The following is a 24403-nucleotide window of genomic DNA, read 5'->3' on the forward strand; positions in this document are numbered from 1 at the left end:
CTCATCGAAGAAATGTAATTTAAGCAATGATTTGCAGGCAGTATGTCCAGGTTTTCGTCCTCGCAAGTTCGCCTGGCATTGCAATTACCCCGTATATCTCTTTGACTTGGTCCACACGCAAATTCGGTTTTAAATTTGATAGGGACTTTCCTACATTCTGTTGCCACTTTGAGAAGTTTTCACACCGCTAGCTATTACAGTAGATAGTTGCTGTGCGCAGGTAAAAAGAAGAGTTGATAAACCAAACTGCATTCTCCATCATTCTCAAAAGGAGTAAGTGTGGAGAACTTGTTCTCAATACCGAAAGGAGGTGTTCTGTAGGCTGAAGTCTTCGGTGTCGGCGGAATTGGTGAGAACATTGAAATGGCAGGATCTGGTGCGTTTGCGATTTTGTAATCAATTTAGTCATACATAATTACAGCTCGTCTGAAATTTTCCAAAAAGGTCTATTAAAAGACATTGGAGAAGGGTTTCTTGAGGTTTATAGAGCGTGCAAGACAGCGCATCCGCGATAACTATGCAGGACGGCCTTTGTACTTTGACAACTTTTACGGCTGCCGTATGAAAACAGTGCACTATGTGAGATTTGAGATCGCTCTGTGCAAGCGTACTGAGCGGTAATGCCCTTCATGGGTTGCGCCTCAACGCCCAAGAATTTCACTTGAGTTGAAGGGGCTGTGCTACACCATTTATTGTCGGAAATTGAAATCAAAGTACATAATTTAGTTTTGCTTGTAAAGGGAACATTAACTTTTTTACCCGATTGGCACTACACTCCTTCGTCCATACCCCACGATATTTAAGTCGTTCTGCAGCAGTGCAACTAAAACTTGTGTGGATATTTTTCGGTTACTTTTAGGGCCAGGTCATCTGCGTAAGTATTTGGAGGATGTTCATCGCTGTATTGCACAAGCGGAGAAAAGTATTCCTCCTAGTATAGTATATCTTGACACATATCTGCAGATATAAACGAATTATTTGAAGACGAACAAAGCTAAACAGAAGCGGACTCAACCCAACTTGGAACAGTGATCCTTCGATCGCTTCTGGGAAAACTCCTTCCACATCTAGTTAAATACATACTTTATTTTTGCCTTGTGAAGCCAAGTTTTTTTTCGATCCCGGTAATAACTTTGTAGAGTGCGAATTCCACAGATCCTCCCTTAGCATAGGCATACTAGTAGGAAATCAGATTGCTTCATTAAATATGCATTTTGGATTACAGTATTTACTAGAATTTTTTTAGGAAAGAAAGAACAAATACAAATGGAAGAAGCAATTTTTGCAAGTGGTACTTTGCGAGAAGCTCTTTCATGGCCAAAATATGGTCTGAGGGCGTTGACAGATCGCGCTAGAGAAAAATTTGTTTTTCCTCGAACCAAGGATCGAAACTGGGTAATATCCATCAAGTATTTGGGTTTCAAACGCATATTAAATGCTTGCCAATGCCCAAAAGAACACCTAGAATACGTTAGTCAAAAATCAGAAAAAATTCGACCCTTTTGTCCAGTATGATGCCAAAAAACCGTGGTCCCAAAGAGAATTGAAGCCGTCAAATTCAATTTAATAAACAAGTTATTTCACATCATTTAAAAAAATTTTTCAAAAGAGCCTTGACTCCTTTTTTAAAATTAATTCAGTAAGTTAATTTAAAGACAACAAAATTCGGCATCACTTGACGTAACATGATTTAGTTCGAAAATATTTTTAGACGTGGTTGCCAAAACTAAAACAAAAACCAAATTCCATTTAAATTTTAGGTTAAATAATATATTTACGAATGCCAAACAAAAGCAGTTTATGAAGGCTATCTTTCGAAAATATTTTATTTAAAGCGTTTGACATCATCTGACGCAACACGCCTTAGAAAGTATTAGAAAATTTTGTTACTAAGCTAAATTAAATATTACAGTACATATACGACATCTTTTGACGAAAGAGGTTTACAAAAAAGTATGTTTCGAAAATATATATTAAAAGGCTTACCACCTATTTAAAAGCTTAAACGAAAGATGTTTAGGAAAGTTGTATTTCGAACACATACTTGAAGAGGGGAAAAAGTTAAATGAAATTTTACTTGATGTCATTTGTCAAAACAAGTTCAAGAAAACTTTAACTTAAAATAAATTTTTTTATTCATTTATTTATTTCGAGTATTGCCACCTCTTTAAAAACAAAAATTTGATCTCTTGAAATAGATATGCATAGGTGATATCAGTGATATCAAACGAAAGACGTTTAAAAAAGGAAATTTTACTATATGGGGCACGCGGAGAAAGCTGCGGCACGAGCTAGTCATGTATATATTTTTTATTAACTTGCTAAAAATTCCATGGCAGCCAAAGGGTTAAGGTTAAGTCTTTTATACACGGGGTATTGATATCACTATATATGGACTATATTTGCATGTAGATGGGGTTAAAAACGAATTTATTTTCAACGAGAGCTTTGAATGTAACTGTGTATTTGTGATAAATATCTATTGTGCTATATATATATATATCTATATACTCATATATAAATTTTATTCAATGGCTGAAATTGAAATACAGAAAGATTATTTGCCCAAAAAATAAAATGGGTAATAAATACTTGCGAATACAATTTATATGTATTTTATATGGGCAGAAAAAATGCTATACAAATACCCGTTATATATATGTGTTGCAATTATATGTGCGCCAGTGAATCCATTCATTTATAACACTTACAACCAATAACGAAGAATATATGTATGAATGTACGTAAGTAAAACTTTTTTCTATACTATACTATTTTTCCACGTAATGGAAGGCATGCATTTACATATATACGAACCTATAGATCAAAATACATACATATGTATGTATCTGTGAATGTGCTTTTATGTGCTCTAACATGCATTTGGCTATAAATTTTGCCAAAAATTTAGACGAAAACAGAGGAAAAAACTCAAACAATGAAAGTGGCCAAAAATGGCAATAAAATGAAAATAAATAAACGAAGCAGGCAAACATGCAAAGTGCCTCAAATATGCTCACACATAGGCACATAAAAAATATACATAAGATAAAATTTTGTAAAAACATGCAAGCAATTTGCTCATGCAAGCGTTAAATGAATGTCGACCAAGCCAACTCTACATACATGCCTACAAACTTACAAATATGTATATACATACGTGGAACAAGCAAACAATGCAAAACATTTAATTACAATCACAAAAAAAAAATAAAAAATAAAATAACAACAAAATACCATTGACTCGTAGCTGTGCAGAGTGCGATACAGTGGCGGCATCGTTTTGGACGCGACATGTATAGGTGCCGCTCTGTGCTCGCGTCACACTTGTGATGCTGAGGGCGCTGGTAAAATCATCATTTTGGCGAATTGTCACTTGGCCAGCGCCACCATCTAGACCACCGCTACTACCATCCGCATTCGTTGACATAGATGCCGCCGCAGCTGCTGATGCTGAGGCCGAATCGTCGTCGTAGGACGTGGAGCCTGATGGACCTGATGCAGCAACGCCACCGGTACCACTATGATGCCCACCGCTAACACCGCCGCCACCACCGCCATCGCGGAACACATAGTTTAAACCGCTACCAATGCCAACAACAACACCACCACCGCCACCGCCGCCACCACCACCACCACCACCACCACCACCACCAACAATCAGGCGATTATGCCCTGAGGTGGCCGCCGCTGAGGAGGATGTGATGGCTGCGGCCATTTGCTGCAGCGGTTGTCCATCCTTGAGCCAGGTGAATGTGAGCGGTAGGTCACCGGTGCCAATGACACATTGTATGCTCGTGCGGTCGCCGACATTCAGATCACGTGCGAATGAGAATGGTGTAATCTTGGGTGGAACTTTTGGACGTAAACATATCGAAATGGAGCGGAACGAAATGGAATGGAACACAATCGAATGTACGCATGAAATTGAACGCGGAAGCTTTATTTACTCAGCGAATACAAAATTGTATAAATTCTTAAGATGACTATGTTTTTTGTTATTAGAATTACATAAACAGAGCTTTTAATTTGTGAAAACGAAGTTAAGAGAAAAATTAACTAAAAATAAAGTTATTCCTAATGAACCAAATGTCATTGCTTGCCTTTTGTCGCAAATTTAATGCACAAACAATGTTGTGGATTAAATTTTTATTTTTATTTTTTTTTATTTTGTTTTTCAATTGAGAACTTGCATTTGCGCCAAATGCCCACGCTTTTAGGTGGTTAGGGGGCGTGACACTTTCATTTATGTTTTCTTTCCAGTGAACGTGTGTAAGTTTCATGCGGTTTTCCTCGGAGCGATTTGCGCCATTTGCCTATTTGAATTTGAGTTGTGGTTGCGTGGTTTGCGTTTGTTAACCTGTTTTTCGAATTGTGGTTTCAATTTCCATCAAATTTTCGACATTTCGATAAGGGTCAAGTTTATGTTTTGTTATATAATTAAGTACATTTGTACATACATACAAATTTTATAGAGGCCTTCATTTTTTTAGTGGACAAGGGTTCTTTAAAGCTTTCGTACTGGAAAGCAGGGCAATAATATTGGTGATTTTTTTTTTAAGCCACTGTTGCCATGACAACTGAAGCTTGTGATATTATTTTAGATAATTTAAACTTAAAATTTTTTTAGGTTGCTTAACCAATTGTATGATTAATGTATGTATATACACACTATTTACTTCTAGAGTAGCATATGAGCATCGTCTAATTTTATACATAAAAAGAGTAAAGTTTGATACCAGCGCCTCTTTGGCTAAGAGGAAAAATTTTGGAAGGTGCCCCAAACCCTATCTCGAAAAAAAAATTTTTTAGACCACTCTAATGTGCATTCATGCTGATGCAAAGAGGAAATCAAAACGATTAGCTTCCTAGCTAGAAAATTAATTTAATTTTATTCGACTCTCATCAAGAAGAGCTCATCCGCCATTTGCAACCAGTATGAAATCACTCCTCTTCCCGTTTAGCCATTTGGTCAAAGGATGTCGACTAAATGTCGTTCCTAAATTTTGTGCTGAGTTGGCGATTTAAAGTCGCCTTAATTAAAATTTTGAAAATCAGTTCAAATTGCCATCCATAAATGGAAATTCTGACAACATTGGCCTTGTATCATCGTTCGTGATACCTTCAGAGCGGTTCATTTCCTTAACAAAGGTCTGAAGAGAATTTTTCTATAGTGTGCAGTTAGAATGTGAAAACCAATAGTTTTAGGTCCTTATTCAGACTGAACTTCAATATACACCGACGGCTCTAAGTCTTAAAAAGGGGTAATTTTTTGGTATTTACGCGTAGATGGCAAAGAGAAGGTAACGTTTTAGATAGAAACGAATACGCTGCAAGTCTTCGATTGCCTTTAGTACTTTGGAAAGGCTTTAACGTTCGCATAGCAGTGCTGAATTCTACCGAGCAGATAGAAGTCACAGGGAGACAAATCAGCCGAGTGCTGGGAATCATTGCTGGTTAACATGCAACTTTTAATAAATAAACGGACATTAGAGTCCATAAGATTTAGAAAACTTTCAGTATTTTCAAATCAGTTTAGAAATGTTATTGTGCGTGTTATGTTTACAATGTTTTGAAATTTACTCTTAACAATCAGCGACAGCTGGGTGTGTATTTTCTAATAAAAACATTCCAAATAGTCTTTAATCTGTTCTAATCGTAGCCATCGATGTTGCGCCTTGTACTTTTGCTGCCCACATTTAAAATTTTTATACAAACCAATATTTTTGTATGACTGCACGCACTCATATTGATTTTGTATTTTCGATTTGGTTCAATGCAAACTCTCGTATAAATCATTTGACCGCAAACCACTTGACCATTACCCATAAACATTGTTTAGCCAAGGACGACCGCATGTCACACAACACAATGCCCCATAATGAGGATTCTGTCTTGCTCGTACGCCCAAACGACGGCCACACACAGCTGCAACCAGCTGCATCATGCAGTTAATTCCACTACACAAACGTACATACCTACAAAATATTACGCACGTATGCCAGGGCGTATGAGTGACGAATTAAAGTATAACAGCTGACAGGTTATTGGTTGCGTTGTGTGTGTGTACGTCGCATGAACGTTGAATGTTGACAAAACACACAACTGTGCGGTGAGCGCCATTTGAGCGCCGCACCATGACGTCGCGTCGCGAATGCGCAATGCTTTTGCTGTTGCTGTGATGCTGATGCAAATACAAATGCAGGTTCAGATGCAGAGAAATGCAAAATTTTTATAAAAATGCAAATCGTGGAATGCACACAACATAAATGGTGGAGACAGAAAGAAGAAATAAAAACAGATCACAAATTAGAAAATCAAAGCGAAGGTAGCAGAAAGAGACGAAAAACTTGTGAAAACAGTTAAAAGAGAAAAAACATAAATGTTGTGCTTAAAAAAATTCGGTGCATTGCAATGAATGTGAGCTTAATAGTTAGTTAAGAGAGAGGGTAAATAGAGATGCCTTGCTGAAATGAATACAGTAAATATGTATATGCAGTAAAAATGGATGCAGAAAATAGTTTTAGGGGTGGTGGGGCGGGGAAAAGGCGGTTAAGGGTTTATTAGTGGGGGTGGGGGAATTTGAGTTTAACGTTGTGCAAAATTCGAGCTTTTTTTCTTGTGCTGCATGCTGATCAGTTGCGAAAACGTTTTTGCAAGCAAACAGGCGTGATCGAGTGAGTGCGCATGAGGTGAGCAGGTGAAGAGGTGCAGAGAAGTGCGGTGTGAGCACTTCCATATGATAATTTTCATTTTGTGAGTTTTATATAAAAGTAAGTGCGTACATAATATTTATTAGCGAAAAAACGTATCATATTGTAATTACTTAATAATATTTGGCTGATTCTCTTAAGCTCAAAAAAAAGCCGGAAAACTTTAAACTCGAAAGGTTTTTCTTAAAAATTTCGAGCGTTTAGTGAAAATTTCGATCCTCTCGACTTTTTCTAAACTTATACAGTTTTAATAAACAACCCAACCAGTTTTTGATATGTAAATAAGTTATTATTGAGAACTTAGTTTTAGCTCTTAAATGTAAAAATGGATTAAATACATATTGTTTGTTTGCTTGAAGAACGTCACAATCCAAAAAAAGGCTGGCAAATTTTAATTTTTGTCGTAACACTCACTGCAACAGCCTTGGGTCGCTTTTTCTAATAGATTTAGTGTTATTATTAGTTTTAGTTATTACATAATTTTTTTAGGCCTTATTTTTATATTCCATTTTGTTTTTTACTTCTTCATTTGAATGTGACGCTCTTCCGCTCCTACAATTGGTATTGGTATTTCAGTAAATAAAGGTTTTGCATCCTCAATACATTTCAGAGCAGATTCCGCAAATTATATGGCCTTTTCCTTTCCTTCGCTGTGGTCGACATCCACCGACATTTACCGACTTCAAAAAAAGTAGAAGGTTATCAATTCGTCTGAATATCTTTTATTTTTTTTTAAGTACGTTACCGCATAACTTTGGACCACGCCAACCGATTTCTATAATTCTTGTTTTAACAAGGTGGTCCCATACTAATTTGGTTTTGATGCGATGATCCAGTGATTAGTAAAAAATTAACGGTAATCTTAAACTTGTGTACGAGAATTGAAGTCGGTTTTGTTTTTTGCTTAAAAATTACTTGTTTTACAGCAAGAGATACTCAAAATTTACTTATTTCGGGGAGAGACACTTGTATGACTTTAAGTCCGTACCTAATAAACAAAAGAAAAAAGTTAGTCGAACATTTTTTTTTTTGTACAGTATTGTACAGTATAAAGGAGACTTTTTTTATATTCGACAATAAAGTTTTTTTTTTTTGTATAGTTTGGCAACCATTTTTTCCGCGCATTACGGCGCATTTATACATATATATATTAGACTGCATCACTCCCCATATAAAAAAAAATCGGTACTGTTTTTCAATTGGAACTATAAAATCTATTATATTTTAACAGGGTTCGAAAAACTGTCAGCACAGCATTAACAGCACTATTATTTTTGATTTTGCTTTGCTTTGAAATTTTTGACTTTCATTCGAACGGCTTCGCTTTTGCTGTGATTTTGAAAATTGTATTCCTTTTATCGGCAGTTTATTGAAAAAAATTAATTGCTTACGATTTGCTGTGATTGTGCTTTTTCTATGCTGTGATCTGCTTGACTATGCTGTGCACATGAAGTTTTGCAGCATGGTGTATATCTACATATATACATATTTCGATATCATAAATCCCGAAGTCAAAGCACAGCAAAAGCAAATTAAATTAAAAAATTACAGCATTTTCAAACCCTGTATTTTAAGACGTCCACCAAAATATTTCGGAGTTTTTATGAGTAAAAATAGTTTCTTAAAGATGCTTTTTGAAAAAATCCCCTCAAATGACAAAACGGTTTAAGCTTTAAAAATATACATAAAAATATTAAAAAAAATATAAAACAATTTTGAACGGAATCGTAATAATGAGATGCTGTTGAATTAAGATGTGTAGGTTTAAAAAAAAAAAATTGGGACACGACTGACTTTTTTTTGCACACAAATAAAAATAGTGGGAAAATACCTTTCTACCGAGATCCCATAAGTCTAAATTAGAATAGTTTTGGCCCAGTTATTTAAGTTTTTCGTGAATCAATCTTTGAAAAAAGTAAAACAGCAGCATCAAAAATCTCAAGATTTTTAAATATTTTGCAGATTTTTTAAGCCTAATCTGTTTTGTCATCTGAGGGGACTTTTTTCAATAAGTTCTTTAAGAAACTATTTTTATTCATAAAAAACTCCATTTTTGCAGGTATTTTCAAATCGGTCCAGCTCGCTTAAATCTTAATATTTTTCCGAAATAATTCGGTGGACGTGTTAAAATATAATAAATTTTTTAGTCCCGGCGGAAAAACCGCAACTTTTTTTGGTGATGCATTCTAATATACATATCATTAATTCACAAAGGTCCTATCCAACCTTCCAACCTTTCTAGAACTATTTGTATATAAGATTAGTCATTAAATTAAAAAGTATGCCGTAACTCGCTTCTCTTTTTAAAGCTTTTATTTAACTTGCTCTGTATGTTTGTTTGAGGTAAAACTCGCAATCAATTTTTAACCAACTTCTCGATGACCTAGAGACTTGAAATTTCACAGTTGGCTCCGAACCCGATAGCAATACAATACAAAAATGAATAAATCCGTTAGGTGGCGCAGTATTCGAGATACTATTTCAAAAACCCGTATTTGTAATCCGATTTGGTTCATGTTTAGAATATGGCTTTCGTTTGCTGCTCGCACATTCTCGAGCATTTCGATACCCGGTAAATCGAGTAAGCGAGTTCCCGACACAATCTCGGGTATCGCCATTCTCACGACCAATTTTGAGTAGTTATCGAGACATACCTAGTATGTAAGAGCATATCGAACGTATTAAAAACACAAACAGAAATAATGTTAAATATTCTATTGTCACAAACAAAAAAAAAAAAACGTTGTGCGTATAAGAAGAATTTAGTTCGATGTATGTACATTAGGGTGGTCCAAATATATATGGGAGAAAAGTAAAATCGGAAATTTAATGCTCTCACCCCCTAGGATTGTTCTATACCGAAAAAAAATATACCCCTGTTTTTTATTTTAAAATCAAAATATATTTAGAGGTCGCTCAAAGCGCTCAAAGTTTCCCCTGTATTTTGTATGGGGGAAAAAATACTTTTCGTAGAAATAGCATAGAATCCATGAAAATCAAAATTTTTCATTCTGAAAACTCTGCTTCTCTTCAGAGGACTTCAGAGAATACGGCCCAATTGTTTATTTAAACATTTTTTAATTTTAACTATTTTTCTTTTTTTCTTTTGTATATTTCTTTTTGTATATTTGATTTTTTTGGGGATATTTCGGAGACCCTTAAAAAATAGTTAAAACTAAAAAATGTTTAAATAAACAATTGAACATTATTCTCTGAAGTCTTCTGAAGAGAAGCAGAGTTTTCAGATTTAAAAATTTGGATTTTCATGGATTCTATGCCATTTCTACGAAAAGTCTTTTTTTCCCCATACAAAATACATGGGAAACTTTAAGCGCTTTGAGCGACCTCTAAATATATTTTGATTTTAAAATAAAAAAACAGGGGTATACTTTTTTTCGGTATAGAACAATCCTAGGGGGTGAGAGCATTAAATTTCCGACTTTACTTTTTTTGGACCACCCTAATGTGCATACAATATGCTGTGTATGTATGTATGTGCATTATTTGCAATTGATGCCTCCGGCAAAGAAATTGAGTAAAAGTAATACATGGAGAGGTACGGTGCAATCTGGTATTTGTAAAGCTCCTCCCTATGGCTGGACAATACAGATTTCACTTGAAAGGACAATGCACATGGTTGATATTCTGGAGAGCGACGAGTATTGCGCTTGAAAGAAATTCAACAATTCAGGGTTTAAATACCCTAAATTAAATACGCTTCCTTAAATTGATCATTGAGAAGCTCGCGAGTATAACGAGTTTTTCGATACACGAGAATCTCGTGAGAAAGCGTTCCTCGCGAGAAATTGCTTCTCGAACAATCTCGGGAAATCGAAGGCTCTAGTTTTGGACGCATATTAATTAATGTGGCGCCGAAGTCGTGATGTTTGGAAAACCAGTATTTATGGTCCGATTTCGTTCATATTTAGAAAGCTTGCTTTAAAAATATTGTTTTTTACTATTAACTTGTTCTGCGAGTATTTTTACGTTTATTTAAAATTTACTAAAGTGAAAAAATATGCAGAGATTCCTGGTGAATACATTTCTTGTTTCATTTCAAGTACTGGTAGTTGAAATCATGTACATATGTACATATAGCAACAAAGTGCGAATTAAACGCCCCAAAAGCGCTGCTGCTTTCAGTTGGAAGTTCTAAATTCTAAAAAATCAACGGTAATGTTTAGCCACTTGAAACTTGCACATTATTAGACTAAAATTGAATGGGCAATAAAACTGTGTATTCAAAAAAATTCTACCGCTTCTGAGAAAAAAGTTTGAAATTTGGGTGAAAATTTGTTGCACTTTTTTGCGGACTTTTAAAAAGTTTTAAACTTAAGTTTATGTGAGTTTTGTCAGAGAATGAACTGTATTTTAATTGAAAATTCTTAAAAATAAATAAATAAACATGAGTGGCAAACAATATGACTTTGAAATGGGGGTGCTATTGTATTGGCCAATACTGTATGTATACATAGAGTACGTTAGGCAACAGTGCTGATGTCGACCACCTAGGAGCCAGACCTTTCTCATACCGCAGAGTAGGTTTCTCTAAATAAAGTAATCCCGTTTAAATAAGACCAATAAGAGCTTAGAAGAAATATGAGAAGACTTCTAATATATGTATGTTGATCTAAGATTTGGCTAGTACTGGGCAATGGAAAAGAAGTTGTTGGATATGACTTTCTCTCCACTCATGCCCATGCGACTTGAGCAGCAATCGTTCTTTTGGGAGCCTAGTCCATTGTAATGATATTAGGTAGATTTTGGTGAAAGCTTCCATAGTTATGCGGATTTCTTCAATTTTAAGATTAAGGTGTTCTGTCATCATCGTTAGTGACAAGTGTCAGCTGCATTACTAACTCATATACATATGTGGTATTCCGAAATGTTGTGCCGCGACTCGCAAGCTTATCTGTCTTACGGTTGCTTTTGATTTCGCTGCGAGCAAAATCTCGGAGAGCATGTTTTCAGTATGTCTCAGTCATGTCATCGAGAGACTAACAGCATGCAGTAACTACTTTTAAAATCAGTACGCATGTAATAATCCAAATTTTTTTAACGTATACGATTCGTGCTGGAGGAAATCGAAAAACGAGTTTAGCGTTAGCTGGAAGGATGTAGCTAAAAATTTTGAAACGCCGGCCAATATTTCCAACTTCCAATATAATTCAAGTTATTGGCAGAATTACAAGCTGTTTAGCATTTTCTGGATGTGTATTTTCCTTTTAAAAGTTTCTACTAAATAATATCGGAAGCCACAATTAATCTTGTCGGTACTCCCATGCCTATATAATGGCTAACTTTTCGTTATTGGACCCATTTACTCCGTATTGACCAACCTGCAATATAGCGGCTCCTGTATTCTTTATTCTTTTCAACTGTCATTAAAATGGGATCTATTTCAGACTCCGAGTCGATAATTTGCGTCTTTTTGGTAACGTGACCACGTCTTCCTCCCCCGTTCGTTGGGGCAAAGCAACATTAAAATTACTTTAAAATTCGATTTCGAAATCTAGACTTTTTAATTTAGTGCACGTCCTGTTGTTGTTGTAGCAGCTGCTTACAATTGGCTTATCTTCAATCGTTGTCGTTAAGCTCAACTAATTGTAGACCTCGGAAACTTGTTGCTTCGATGCGGTCGGATCAAAGGAAGAAATGTGTAAGTTGAGTTGGGTTAAGGGCGCATGTAAAGAGGTGGTTGTTGACATAAACATGAGCATAACATGTGGGACCCTTATTGGAACCATCAGGGTTTTACTTTCGAATAAAATTTGCATCTTCGCTGTGTTCGCTACCGGCCTCTCCGTTCGGTTAACCAGCGGTACAAACCTTTGTATATACCGTACCAGGGCATATCATTTTAATAATGGTTTTGGCTGCAGCCGCCCCTGCTATGTCCTTACTTGTCTACTTGTTTTATCTGCCGTAATACAACTAGGTGGCCCTGTAATTCTAGTTGAGCTGGAATTGAGGAGCAATTTTCGTTTTCTACCCATAAATGATTTGCGTGTAGCGGAGAAAGGAGTCGTCCGCTCGGGCCGGACTCCGCTGAAACTGGGTTACACTAAGTACCCCGAGAATTCGGCCGATATCAGTAGCGGCTGAAAGGAAATCAGTGAGTTTTAACGCAGAAATACACTCGGAGGTTTGCGAATGCCTGTCGAGGGGCCATAGAAATTTTTTTTTACGTTTTTTACTTTTTTTTTATGTTAGGTTGAACCGGGCTTGAACCCAGGCCCTGCGGAGCGCACTTCTAACCACTACACTACAGCAGCCACCATAAAGTCAGAGAATTGCATTAGCTATGCGTCTTTATAGTGCGCCGCTTATTCCATGACAGACACACGCTTGCAGGCGCACCTCATGGTGAACAGACGCTACGGACTTCAGTGGACCCTTAAACCCTATACGCCGGTTACAGAAAGATTACCACAAGCGCTTATAGCAAACATCAATGGCAACGTTGACATGACAATGACATTGATGGATTACTTTCCAACTGGATATTTTCGTACTATACAGAAGTATGTATGTACATAAGTTGGTAAGTATGCACGTGGATGCTGGTTATTTGTGGACAGCCCCGGAACAGACTAACTATTTTTTGTTGGTTTAGGTTTTTAGCACAAATATGCAAATGAGTCACTAGTATGCAAAGTTCGGCGATGCTGAAGGAAGAGATGGTTGGATATTTTAGATGGAATCGAATGAAGAAACAACAGCTCGAATGTGCATAGCAAATTAGTCCTTTGTGAAACGATGCACTGTTAACACCCCATGAGAATTTTTTCGTATCTTAGGGGAGTGGAAAAATGCGCTGCTTTAAGCGTATTTTAATGCATTTTTTTTTTTTTAAGTTACACTTTTCGTTAAGGCCGTGTTTTATAAGAGTACTTGTAAAAACAACTCTTTTATTATTTGCGCTCGAATAAACTTAATTACCATTTATCATTGCATTTTAAAAATTCATCAATACTTCTGTGTGACATGTCAAAGAAAACACAATTCGAATACAAAACAAAAAAATAAAATTTGTGTGCAAGAAAATAAAATATAAACATGCCGGCACGTGCACTTATTGCTGCAACTTTATATTCTGCTGGCAGAAAAATTGTGCGTGTGCAAGCCAATAAGGAAAAGCAAACAATAACGAAGTGCACACGAGAAAGAAGAAAAACATGCACACGCCGAATGCACAGGAATAACAGAAAGATAGCGGTGAAAAAAAGAAAACACCACGATATGAAATCGAAAAAAAATATGTGAAAGGAAAAGTAGCATTAAATAAAATACAAAAAAAAAATAGCTGAACGATTAAAATACTTAGTTTGAAGTGGGTGTGCGTGTGTGAAAGTAGGTATTTCAAATGTATGTGAATATACATATGTATGTATGTTCATATGTATATTAGGCTGGTTCACAAAAACAAGTCCGCAATTCGCCCCTGGTTTAAGAAGAGTTTGGTTTCATAAAAATGAAAGTGGTCTACTTCAAGCTAAGAACGAAGACTCGTGTTGTAAAACTTATCTCAGTAACGGTGGGTTAAGCGGCGTTAGTGACGGAATTGGTTGGTTAGAAAATGCGTTCTTACTGTGGGCTCTAATATTGATACTGAATTAAAGAAACTTGTTCAGCAACGGTTTTCCTTCATCTACATATTCACCTTTACAAGGATATAAGGAAAGGTGAATATGTAGATAAAAATATAATGAAAGGATAGGCGTTTAGAAGAAAATCGAGATAGAAATAAACATATGTAAAGACAAAGATCAAGATGAAAAAAAAATGTAAAGACAGTTGTATAATACTAAAAAAACCTTTTCAGTTATATATCACACTTTGAAATTGAGTCGCAAATAAAAAATTAAAAAATTTTGCTTATAGCTGTTTTTAGTTTTTTATAATTCCAAAACCCTCTCAAAGTAATATTGTAAAATTTTTTTGTATGGGGACCAACCCAGCCTAATGTACATATGCACATGCGTGTGTGCATGCCGATGTATGCTATTTTTCTTTCATTTTCGTTAACTGGTAACTCAATCATTTTTATGAAAATGGAAAAATTGCGGCAACATGTTCCTTTATACTCTATGTATGTACTAGTGTTCGTGTTTGTGTGTGTTTTTGCATGCTTTGGCGAAAAAAATTCAGTTAACAGTTAGGTAATTGAAATGGCGTCAAGTAAAAGGGTGAAAATATTTTTTTACGAGTTGCAAATTACTTAGTGCAAGTTAAAATTGGTTGGCATTTTGAATAACGTGAACATTTTTTCTATCGTTTTCAAAGCACTTCTAACATGTTTTGCATTTGAAATGGCTATCGTCTATTAATTGAAACATGCTATATAATTTTACAAAATTGGGTATTTTTTATCCGTCCAACTATATATATATATGTATATTAAGTACATATGTGTGTAATATATGTACTAACATTGTATACCGTAAGCGGTGTGAAGGTTATTTTTATACTTGTAGGTACATACATACAAACATACATACATCCATATGTACACAGTTAGCATTTAAACTAAGGGCTACCAAATCCATTAACATTACCATATTGTTGGTCCTATAAAACTTCCAAGGATTAATAAACACGCGGACACCGACAACAGAAAAGTTGCTACCCATTTGGCAAAACGAGGCTTTCTAGGTAGGCGTATTTCTAATTTTTTGTGCCGATACGTCTACCGTACTCCTTTTACCTTTGTACCTTTTTGTTTAGGCAACTTATAACACCTAGTGCCTACACCCCAAGCAACTGGTACCAAACCGGATATAAAACACGTTTTTTTTCCATAAAATATGTAGAGAAGTGTATAACTTTGCTACAGACACGCGCCGGCACACCTGCGGAGACTATTTCCTTTATTTGCCTTCCGTTGCTTTGAAAACATACCTTCTTGTCTGCCCTCGAATGACAAGGCTATTGAAAGATTTTCTTAAACAGCTTGTAAAGAGAATGTCTAAATTAAAAACGCCCTTCCCAAAAGAGTTTATTCCAAAGCGCTCCCCATGTTTCCGCCTGGGTCCTACACTGCTTAGTTGTAAATAAAGCTGGGTTTGTTTGCTTTTTTTTGTTCCTTTTTCCTTTGGCGTTTTTTGTTTCTATTTTTATTTTTTTTTTTAACATTATCGAGTTTTAATTCACACCATCCACATACTTACAGCGTCAAACATTTATTCAACCCAGTTCTCAACTCTGATAATTTTTTAAAACCTCCACAAGTATTAGTAGCTGATTAAGCCGTCAAATGACTGACGATGCTGATTGAAGGAATCGAAATTGTGAAAACCCCCCGAATATCAGTATGCAGCGAACTTAAACGAACTTAAAAGAGGACGACATAACTGGCTTAGACTCGACTTAGATGCCGACAACGATACGATTACATCACGCCAATCTGGGCCTTCCGGTTCAGGGTGCCTCGATAATCCAAAGCATTTTCCTCCACTACAGTGTAATATGAATGCACATGTTGAAATAGAGAGGGAATTTCTTACTCGAAAAAATAAATAAATCTTTGATTAAGAATATCCCAACTTACTGATTTTTTTAGAATTGGGTTGCGTATGGTTTTTATCAGAACATCGTTAAAATAATTAGAATACATTTTCTTGTTTTTTTTAAGATAGTTGAAAGTTCGAGGATATTATTAGTTAGCTCTTGATAAAAATATAGCATTTGTAAGGTACATTTTTCAATTTAAGCAAATACATATGTAAAAATAATTTAGTGTAAATAAATTCTGTAGTTATTGTTTAAGCATACCTTTCAAATGATTTGATTCTATTGATACAACCGAAATATAACCATCGAGCTTTTGTAAATAGAATCAATGGAAATTTTCGCAAGCCCTCTAATTTAACTTTCTGACCCGACAGAATTTTGGCAAAACCGCTGGCCAGGATTGTATTCACCTGTACTACAAATAAATTGAGCAACATGCTCTTCTGCCAAATGACTTTTCAAAATACCCACAACGCCCACCAAAAATTAATTTCGACAATTTCTAACGAGCTGCGTTTAGTACTCATACTTGTACATACACAAATACCTACGCGGAAGCTTGTATTTAGGGCTTTCATATTTGTTTGTTTGCTTGTTATTAAAGTTTTCAAATTCTCCAGCTCTCGTGTGTGCATCGCACAAATTTCATCGTTCTGCGGTTTTTCATTAACTACTCCAGACAAATTAAAATTAGTCTGCTACCAAATTCCCGAATTTGCTACAGCCGAACATATTCCGAAAATGGAAATACCAATACCAATACCAATACCAACACATAAAAACGTATGCAGAGCTTAACAGCTTAAAGCCACTTCAACTCACCCAAAACTTTCACCTCGACAGTACGTTGCGCTGTGTAGTTGTGTTTATTGCGGGCGATGCAAGTATAGGTACCCTGATCTGCGGTACGTTGCACATTCTCGATGAGTAAGGTGCCGTTCTGAACACGCTGTCATATATTTGTGGGCAATCTGACGCCATCTGTAATGCGAAAATGTTAGTGAATGAGTATGGGAGTAGTACACACAAGCATAAAAATAAAACAAAAATGTACTTTTAAAATACATATAAACATTATAAATACATATAAACATTGTTTAAATGTACATTAGTGTTAGGATGAGCGATAATTAGGGTTTTTAAAAACTAGTTTTTCCCAGAACGGCAAATAATTTTTACCCACAAACTTTCCAGGGGCTTTCGTATCAAATTTTAACCCTTGCCTCAGAGTTTTTTTACACCAGTTCGGGGCTGGTAGCATCGGTGGACGTGTTGCAGCATAAGAGTTAAACGGCTGACCATCTGGTTCACTTCCGCTACATGTTAGAGGTGGGAGTAACATCAGCTGACCAGCCAAAGTCCTACCGACCCACAAGTCTTACGTCTTTTGTACTAAAAGCCCTGGAAAGAATCGCAGACAGGCATATAATGGACCATGTAAGGAAACTTTTTGTACAGAAACCAATGCTTATCTTCCAGAAAAATCTACCATCCATGCTCTTTAGAGTCTAACTAGGAAAACTGAGAAGTCGACGGAGAACAAAGAGGATGCTTCTTGGAAATGCAGTAGTTTGAGTACTGTTTTCTTTGCGCGTTGTTTTGTGTTAGTGCCGATAAAAAGCTTTTGAATGGCGATTTTAGCGACGCGATTGCTCAGAAGAATCCAGACCAAAATATAAGGACGAAGATCGCTGTCCAGCACCCGACTAACAAGCAAAAAGTCTCCGCATATTCGGACACAAATCGCTGTTGGCAGTTAAGACTTTAAAGTTGTGAAGGACTTTGTCCAGCAGGATGTAGCATAAATACCACCAACAGCGTCAGACAGGAAATCAGGCGATGAATAACTCATGCCAGCAGGTGATACTTTGGGCTCGGTGAGTAATTGGAAAGCAGATTCATCTCGCCAAACTAAAATACAAGTCTGTTAACATGTCCTTTCGCAGAAATATGGTAGATACAAAGATTAGAACACTTTGGGGGCTTTCGAGAAAGCTATTCTATGCAAGACCTATGCCAGTGTTCGCGTGGGCGACGGGCGCCCCAGAACATGGGTGACGAAATTTACGATCTTTTCAACGACATGGACATCCTTCGACTCTTCTATCCATGGTTGGATAACGAATTAAATGGCGCCCTGATCAAAATGGAAAAATCAAGGGCAGAATGACTTGTCTGCAGTCTGTATGAACAACTGGTGCAGATTCGCAAAGGTCTCGGCTCAAACCAATAAACGGCTTTAGTGCCAAATAAGAAGAAGAGAAGGAAGAAGAAGAAGAAGAAGTATTTTGGGACACCCTATATAACAGATATAACCGTTTCCGCTGCTAATAAATAAGTCGTCACGATCACCTTAGTAGTAGAATTTGCCTACGCAAACTTACATGACTCGATATGTAAAACCCAGGACGGGCCCTCGCCACATGCTGTATGCTCTTCAACAACATGCAACAGCCCTATTCAGCGGAAATGCCCTCAGAAAGAGAATTTCGTTTCCCCAATTGACGCTGACTGGAAACCGAGCATATGCCGTGACCTGTCAGTAACTTACCTACCACATGCAAATCAACTTTGTACATATATATATGCTCGCTGTGTGCGCAAATTAATAAATACATATGAACATGAATGCTTACCTTTCTCTATGATGATGCTGTCGATAGGATATCCTGCCACGGGACATTTCAAAAAAAATGTCTTTCCCGCCACTGCAGATAGTTTTGGCATCATGCGCACGTATGGCATACCTACGAACAGATGAGGAAATATAGAGGGAAGAGTAAAGTGATGAAGAATGTTCTGTTGAGTAAATGCTAGCTAAACAAACACATAAAAATATAAAATTCAGCGTAAAAGTCAGACTTTCATTTCAGCCAATGCTCCAAATGCATAAAAATATACGTACATATGTTTGTATGTGTACATATTTTAGCAATCCTGTCAATCAGTCTGTACTATATTGTTTGTCTCTGCGCTTTTGGCAGTTAGGGTATTTACTTTTTTGTTGTTACTTTTGATATGTCTCCGCTGTTGTGCGCTGACGTGCACATATTCATACATAAACGGGCACGTATGTTTCATACCCATGCTAATGTCTGTACTATGTGCCTATGTACGCGGAGGCAGCTCAACTCACCGTAAATGTTTAAACGAGCCGAATGCGATGCTTCACCTGCCCGCGAAATGGCCTTACACTCATATTCACCGCCATCCTCCGATTTAACCGCAGATATATTAACATGGCTTATAACATCGCCGAACATTGTGACATATTGGCCAATCATGAGTCGATCGTTCTGTTCGGAAGATGCAAAAAAATGTTATATAGGATTTAGTGTACCTTCAAAATATTTATAGTAAAGAATTTAAATTTTAATAGCTGTTTGCTTTTAACATAATTAGGGTTTCTTCATATTCTAGTGTCTGTATTTTATGAATAATTTTGATGTACATATTTCGGCTAGCATCTTAGCCAACAGAATCGTTTAGAATCTTTCTGAGAGTATATATAAGATTTAAATAGGACAGACATTGAATAGACAAGAGTGACGAGGTCTCATGCAGCAGCTGAAGCTCTTCAACTGCAGTTGGTGGTTATTGGGCTCCAAAACGGTATTTATAGGGCGAGTGTTAGTGAAGGCGGTGACGCATTCTCTGTGGATGCCGTTACAAGCACCGTTTCCGTCGGGCTCAATGGTTTTGTAGGTACCGTTCGGACCGCGTCCGTGCATTCTAAAGTGCCTGGGATGCGCCCTACCTCCCTCTCTCTTTGGCCTTATCCACCAAAGTGTGAACTTCGAGCTAAAGTAGCTCCGTGTCGCAGGTCTGAACGACATGGGCCATGTGGTCCACTTCCAGCGTGTCCTAAGACCTGTACAGTTCCTTAGGGGAGTCCATCCGATGCAATTGTTGCACCTAATCGAAGTGGAATTCGGATGGATTAATCCATGAGTATGCAGCAGATGTATGTCACTTGTGCTGAGTTGGGCCCAACGTCAGCCTTTAGAAGAATGATGTTGAGTAACCTTACTATAAGGCGTTGCTTCAGAGAGAAAAAGTCCGAGTCATTCGGCAATATGCACCGGAACCAATTGCAGGTGTACTTACGTAGGTGCGCATAATAGCTGAAATACAATGCCGGCGAACGGCGAACTCACCACAGCGAAATTCGAGCTGTCAAAATTAGAACACCCGCACGCGTATGAAATTGAACACAGCCAAAGCGAAATGCGAAGTTCGCTTGGCGGCGTTTCATGGCGATAGATTTATTTCTATCGCCCTGCTGGGCGATGACAGCTGTGCGTGCCAAAGGTGGCCGTATTTCTTTTTTGCTTTCAAAGTTTTAAAAGAAAACAACCTAAACACGATTTTTTTTTGTTGTTTGAAAAATATAGTTATGGATTCGTTACATCTGTCTTGAAACAAATTATTTGTAATAATCTTTCTTTGTTTTACATTTATATTTGTTATCATTTCCTCATTTCTAAATATGGTTTAGTTTTGTCTAAATATGGTCACCCAAATTATAAAGGCGACCAAATGGGATCAACTGTTTTCGCTACCGCTCTAATTCTGTTTAAGTAGGCGAAATAGCTGGGCGAACGGTGAACGACAGCATCGCCCAATTCGGCGAAGTTTGCCGTTCGCCGGTATTGTATTTCAAGCATAACTCAGCCAAGGATACTTTGCACTCAACCTTTCTTCTCACTCGTGAGCGAGCAAGGTACGAGATGAGGTAACCAATAAGGGTGGAGGAGCTTTGGGTCACGACAGAGAGAGAGAGAGAGAGAGAGAGAGAAGGAGAGAAATAACTACATGGTAGGATCACTCCGACTTGTTCTAGTGATGAATACTAAATATTCGTGTTGTACATATTTGCCGAAAAGTTGTACCTAAAATTACATATACGTACCTAAACAGTAAACATGTACTTTTATGTGCATATATTTTTGTCACTTGGTGGACTGCACCTTCCATCTGTACCATAACAACTTTTGGACTTACATGAAACAATATTTTTCTACGTTCCAAATGTACCTAAAATAATTGTGATTACGTTTAAATTTAAGAAGCTGAAGAGTGAGTGCAATTCAATCTAGTTTTACATCACTATTTCGCACCACTTGTTCGGTTCTTCATCTTTTTCTTCAAAATTATTCTTTACACTCTCATTCTCAAAATAATGTGACGTCACACCCAGTTGCTCTCAGCTCGATTGGCGCAATCTTCTATTCTATCATTCTTGTGTTCACCAGGAGGATCAGCTTGAAGCCACAGAATGTAGTTGTGCGTTATTGGGCTTTGGACCCACCACTTAAAAACCTCTTCCTCTTCCTTCTAGGAGTATTAGAGAGAACGATTTTGCGGAATATCTACTGGCGCGACTGAGCGACGTGCTGTATGAGCTTTACAACGCCATATACAGAGTTCGCCGGATTAAATACAGCCCCCCTCCTCCCCTGCGATGGAAAAATTTGGCTTTACTTGGCATTTTTCAATCGACGTCAGTTGGCCAAGAAGAGAAACGAAATGTGAGTCTACAAGAAATCATCTTTACATTGCTTTCGGACCGGGAGCAAACGGTCTGTCTTTAATAGTTCTTTTTAAATATTATTGCCACAAATTAAACCGAAAATCTAGCCTTAAACTCTTTTTATTTGCGTTTTAGAACTTTCACATAAATTTTACGTCCAAATTATGTTTGTATTAGAAATTCCTCAGAGTCAAAGTTTGCCTTTATATTTTCCTTCTTGCAGCCTAGTCCATTGCTTAATCGCATATGTGAAAAAGGGTTACAGCAAAAGCAATGATGTGGCAATAATAATAAGAATGTATGGCCAGTAGTAGTGGTACATAGTTTCAGTTTTCCTAATATCTGCTCCCACCAACGGTGCTGTTGATGCTTCAGCCTCGGCTTGGCTGCTGTCGAAGAACATGGACGCAAGGCACCAGAGCAACCAGCGCCACAGCCACAACTTCAACATTCTTCGCAATTGTTCAGTACGTAGAAATCACTATGAAATGGTTCGCATGGTTGCAATGGCATTTGCGTAGCAATTTTTGTTTATGCGAGTATGTTAGACGGCGATGATAGCTTTTGCAAAGTTGTGGCATAGAGGAATAGTTATAAATATGTCTTTACATACATACTAAAGATCTGCATGGGAGGTCATTTCGCTTATCTCGATTGTTCCGGCTTTCTAATAGATTAACAATGCGATATTTACAAACACAAGACGCACTGAACGTCCAAATAGTATTTTCGTGTGAGTTTGTGCAGACCTTTACTGCGTACATTCACATGTAGAAGGTTGTGGCGATGACGTTTGAAGATGATGGCGTTGGTGAATGCGAAAGCGCACAACTCTGGCGATGACTTTAATTTGCGTATCCTCTCGTGCATAACATCAAAATGCGACGAGTTATGCAAAATACGCATACCCGTCGGTTGTCCCAACAGACGTCAGTTGCTGGTAGAGCATCAAAAACAATATAAAATCTAAAAGAAAGCGCATATGCAAAGCAGTAACGCTTTAGAGAAGCGTGGAGAGAAACAGCAACAGCAACCGACAACCAACAACAGCAACTGGCGGAGCTAGTAGAAAGCATAGAGGCAGCAGCATCAGCCGCAGCCAAAGGATAGCCAACTAAAACACGATGTGCCGCAACTATGCTCAGACCCCATTGCTGTGTGGGCGAGTGTGTGTCGACGTGGTTGAGTATGTGTTGAAGTTGGTAATGAAATTCGAAAATATTTCAAGCATTGCTATGCTCAAGCACATGCCACAAGTATGTGGCGGCACCTCCAGTGGTTTCTAATGCTTTTACTATTGCTCTTCACACATATCCTTCTTCATTCGAAACATAAAATTTGCTACGCCAGAAATGGTATCTGTGTGTGTGTGTTTGTCTGTGAATATTTTCTACAATGTGTCATATTCAAGCTTTGTCGCGTAGATGCCTGACTAAAAGCTGCTTACATACATATGTACGTTTGCTCCTACCAGCAAACAAACAAACCTAGAATTTTCTCAAATGGAAAAATTGAATTTGAAATATGAAGACATTTCCAGAAGGAGGAACAGCAGCATTAGCAGCAGCAAATGACACAGACGAGCTGTCTTCGTTGCGAGCACACTTGACTGACAGGTAAGTAATCGAGTTAATATTTTTAATCCTTTGCTAATGAACAGCTGTAGCACAATACTGTTGAGAATGGAGCGCGCTATTTGCTATGCTTTTTCATTTTTCATTTAACACCACATTTCAGTTATGCATGTAAATGTGAATTTTATTAATCTAAAGTTGCGTACGGGTAAGATATATGTGTGCATATCGCACATGATCTGCAAAAGTGACAAAACTCAAAATTTGGTATTTTTGAAATCATGCATTAAAAATGTACACAGAGCTTTTATTTACCTTTCAGCAAAAGTTGGTGCAAATTTTTGTTATAATTTGTTGAAAAACTCTAAAGTAAAGTCTCCCCTGCCCATACGATTAGCATGTGCTACGAAATAGTTTTTCGCATTTTCTGACGTACGTTTAATTTTGAGTTCTGTCACTTTTGAAGATCGTGTGTGATATATAAATATGCATGAATGTAAGTGCTTGCTATGTATATGAGTTAATTCCCAAAACTGATGACTTTTTCCCACTTCAGCGCCACGGCGTTGAAACTTTAGCTAACTCGAGTTGAAATTTTCCAGTTCAGTGAATGCGAAATTATTCCTAAGTAAATATGTATTTACATATTTGACGCATTAATATAACTACTTACATTTGGTAGAGGAAATCCGTCTAAGTGCCAGACAATTTTTGGTGTTGGATTGCCACTTGCGCTGCATTTCAACGATACTGATGGGCCGGGTTGTATAGTTTGTTCGATGAATTTGTAAATCAGTTGCGGTGCTACCTCTGTAAGAGAGCGTTTATGTTATATAGAAGAAAATGTATTTGTCGTAAAAGTTAGGAAGCAATTAGGGGCATTATTTCAATTGACAGAATGAAAAGGGCAACTCTACAAAGGTTAAATAGCTGTTGTGCTCCTATAGTGCAAAAACCATGTGATTTGCAAATGACCTAAGATATTTCCACAGGGGTAAGCATCTTAAAAGTTTCCAAGCACTGCCGGCTGAGGATAACATACAGTGTATGGCTTTGAAACAGGCGGTTCA

At 37.2% G+C, this 24403-nt stretch overlaps 1 protein-coding gene across 1 annotated transcript in view; it reads right to left on the bottom strand.

The window, feature by feature from the left end:
- The window catches only part of LOC118735416 (Down syndrome cell adhesion molecule-like protein Dscam2), a gene marked incomplete in the record, with an annotated part of 127945 nt that overhangs the window by 32359 nt on the left and 71183 nt on the right, over window positions 1–24403 (bottom strand). Inside the window, 4 exon segments of the mRNA XM_036465142.1 lie at window positions 17049–17207; window positions 18863–18973; window positions 19363–19522; window positions 24007–24143. Of these exon segments, the coding sequence (XP_036321035.1) occupies window positions 17049–17207; window positions 18863–18973; window positions 19363–19522; window positions 24007–24143 (567 nt within the window).

Source organism: Rhagoletis pomonella, unplaced genomic scaffold (assembly GCF_013731165.1).
Source record: "Rhagoletis pomonella isolate Grant_MI unplaced genomic scaffold, Rhpom_1.0 Rhpom_scaffold_00003, whole genome shotgun sequence".
NCBI classification, from domain to species: domain Eukaryota; kingdom Metazoa; phylum Arthropoda; class Insecta; order Diptera; family Tephritidae; genus Rhagoletis; species Rhagoletis pomonella.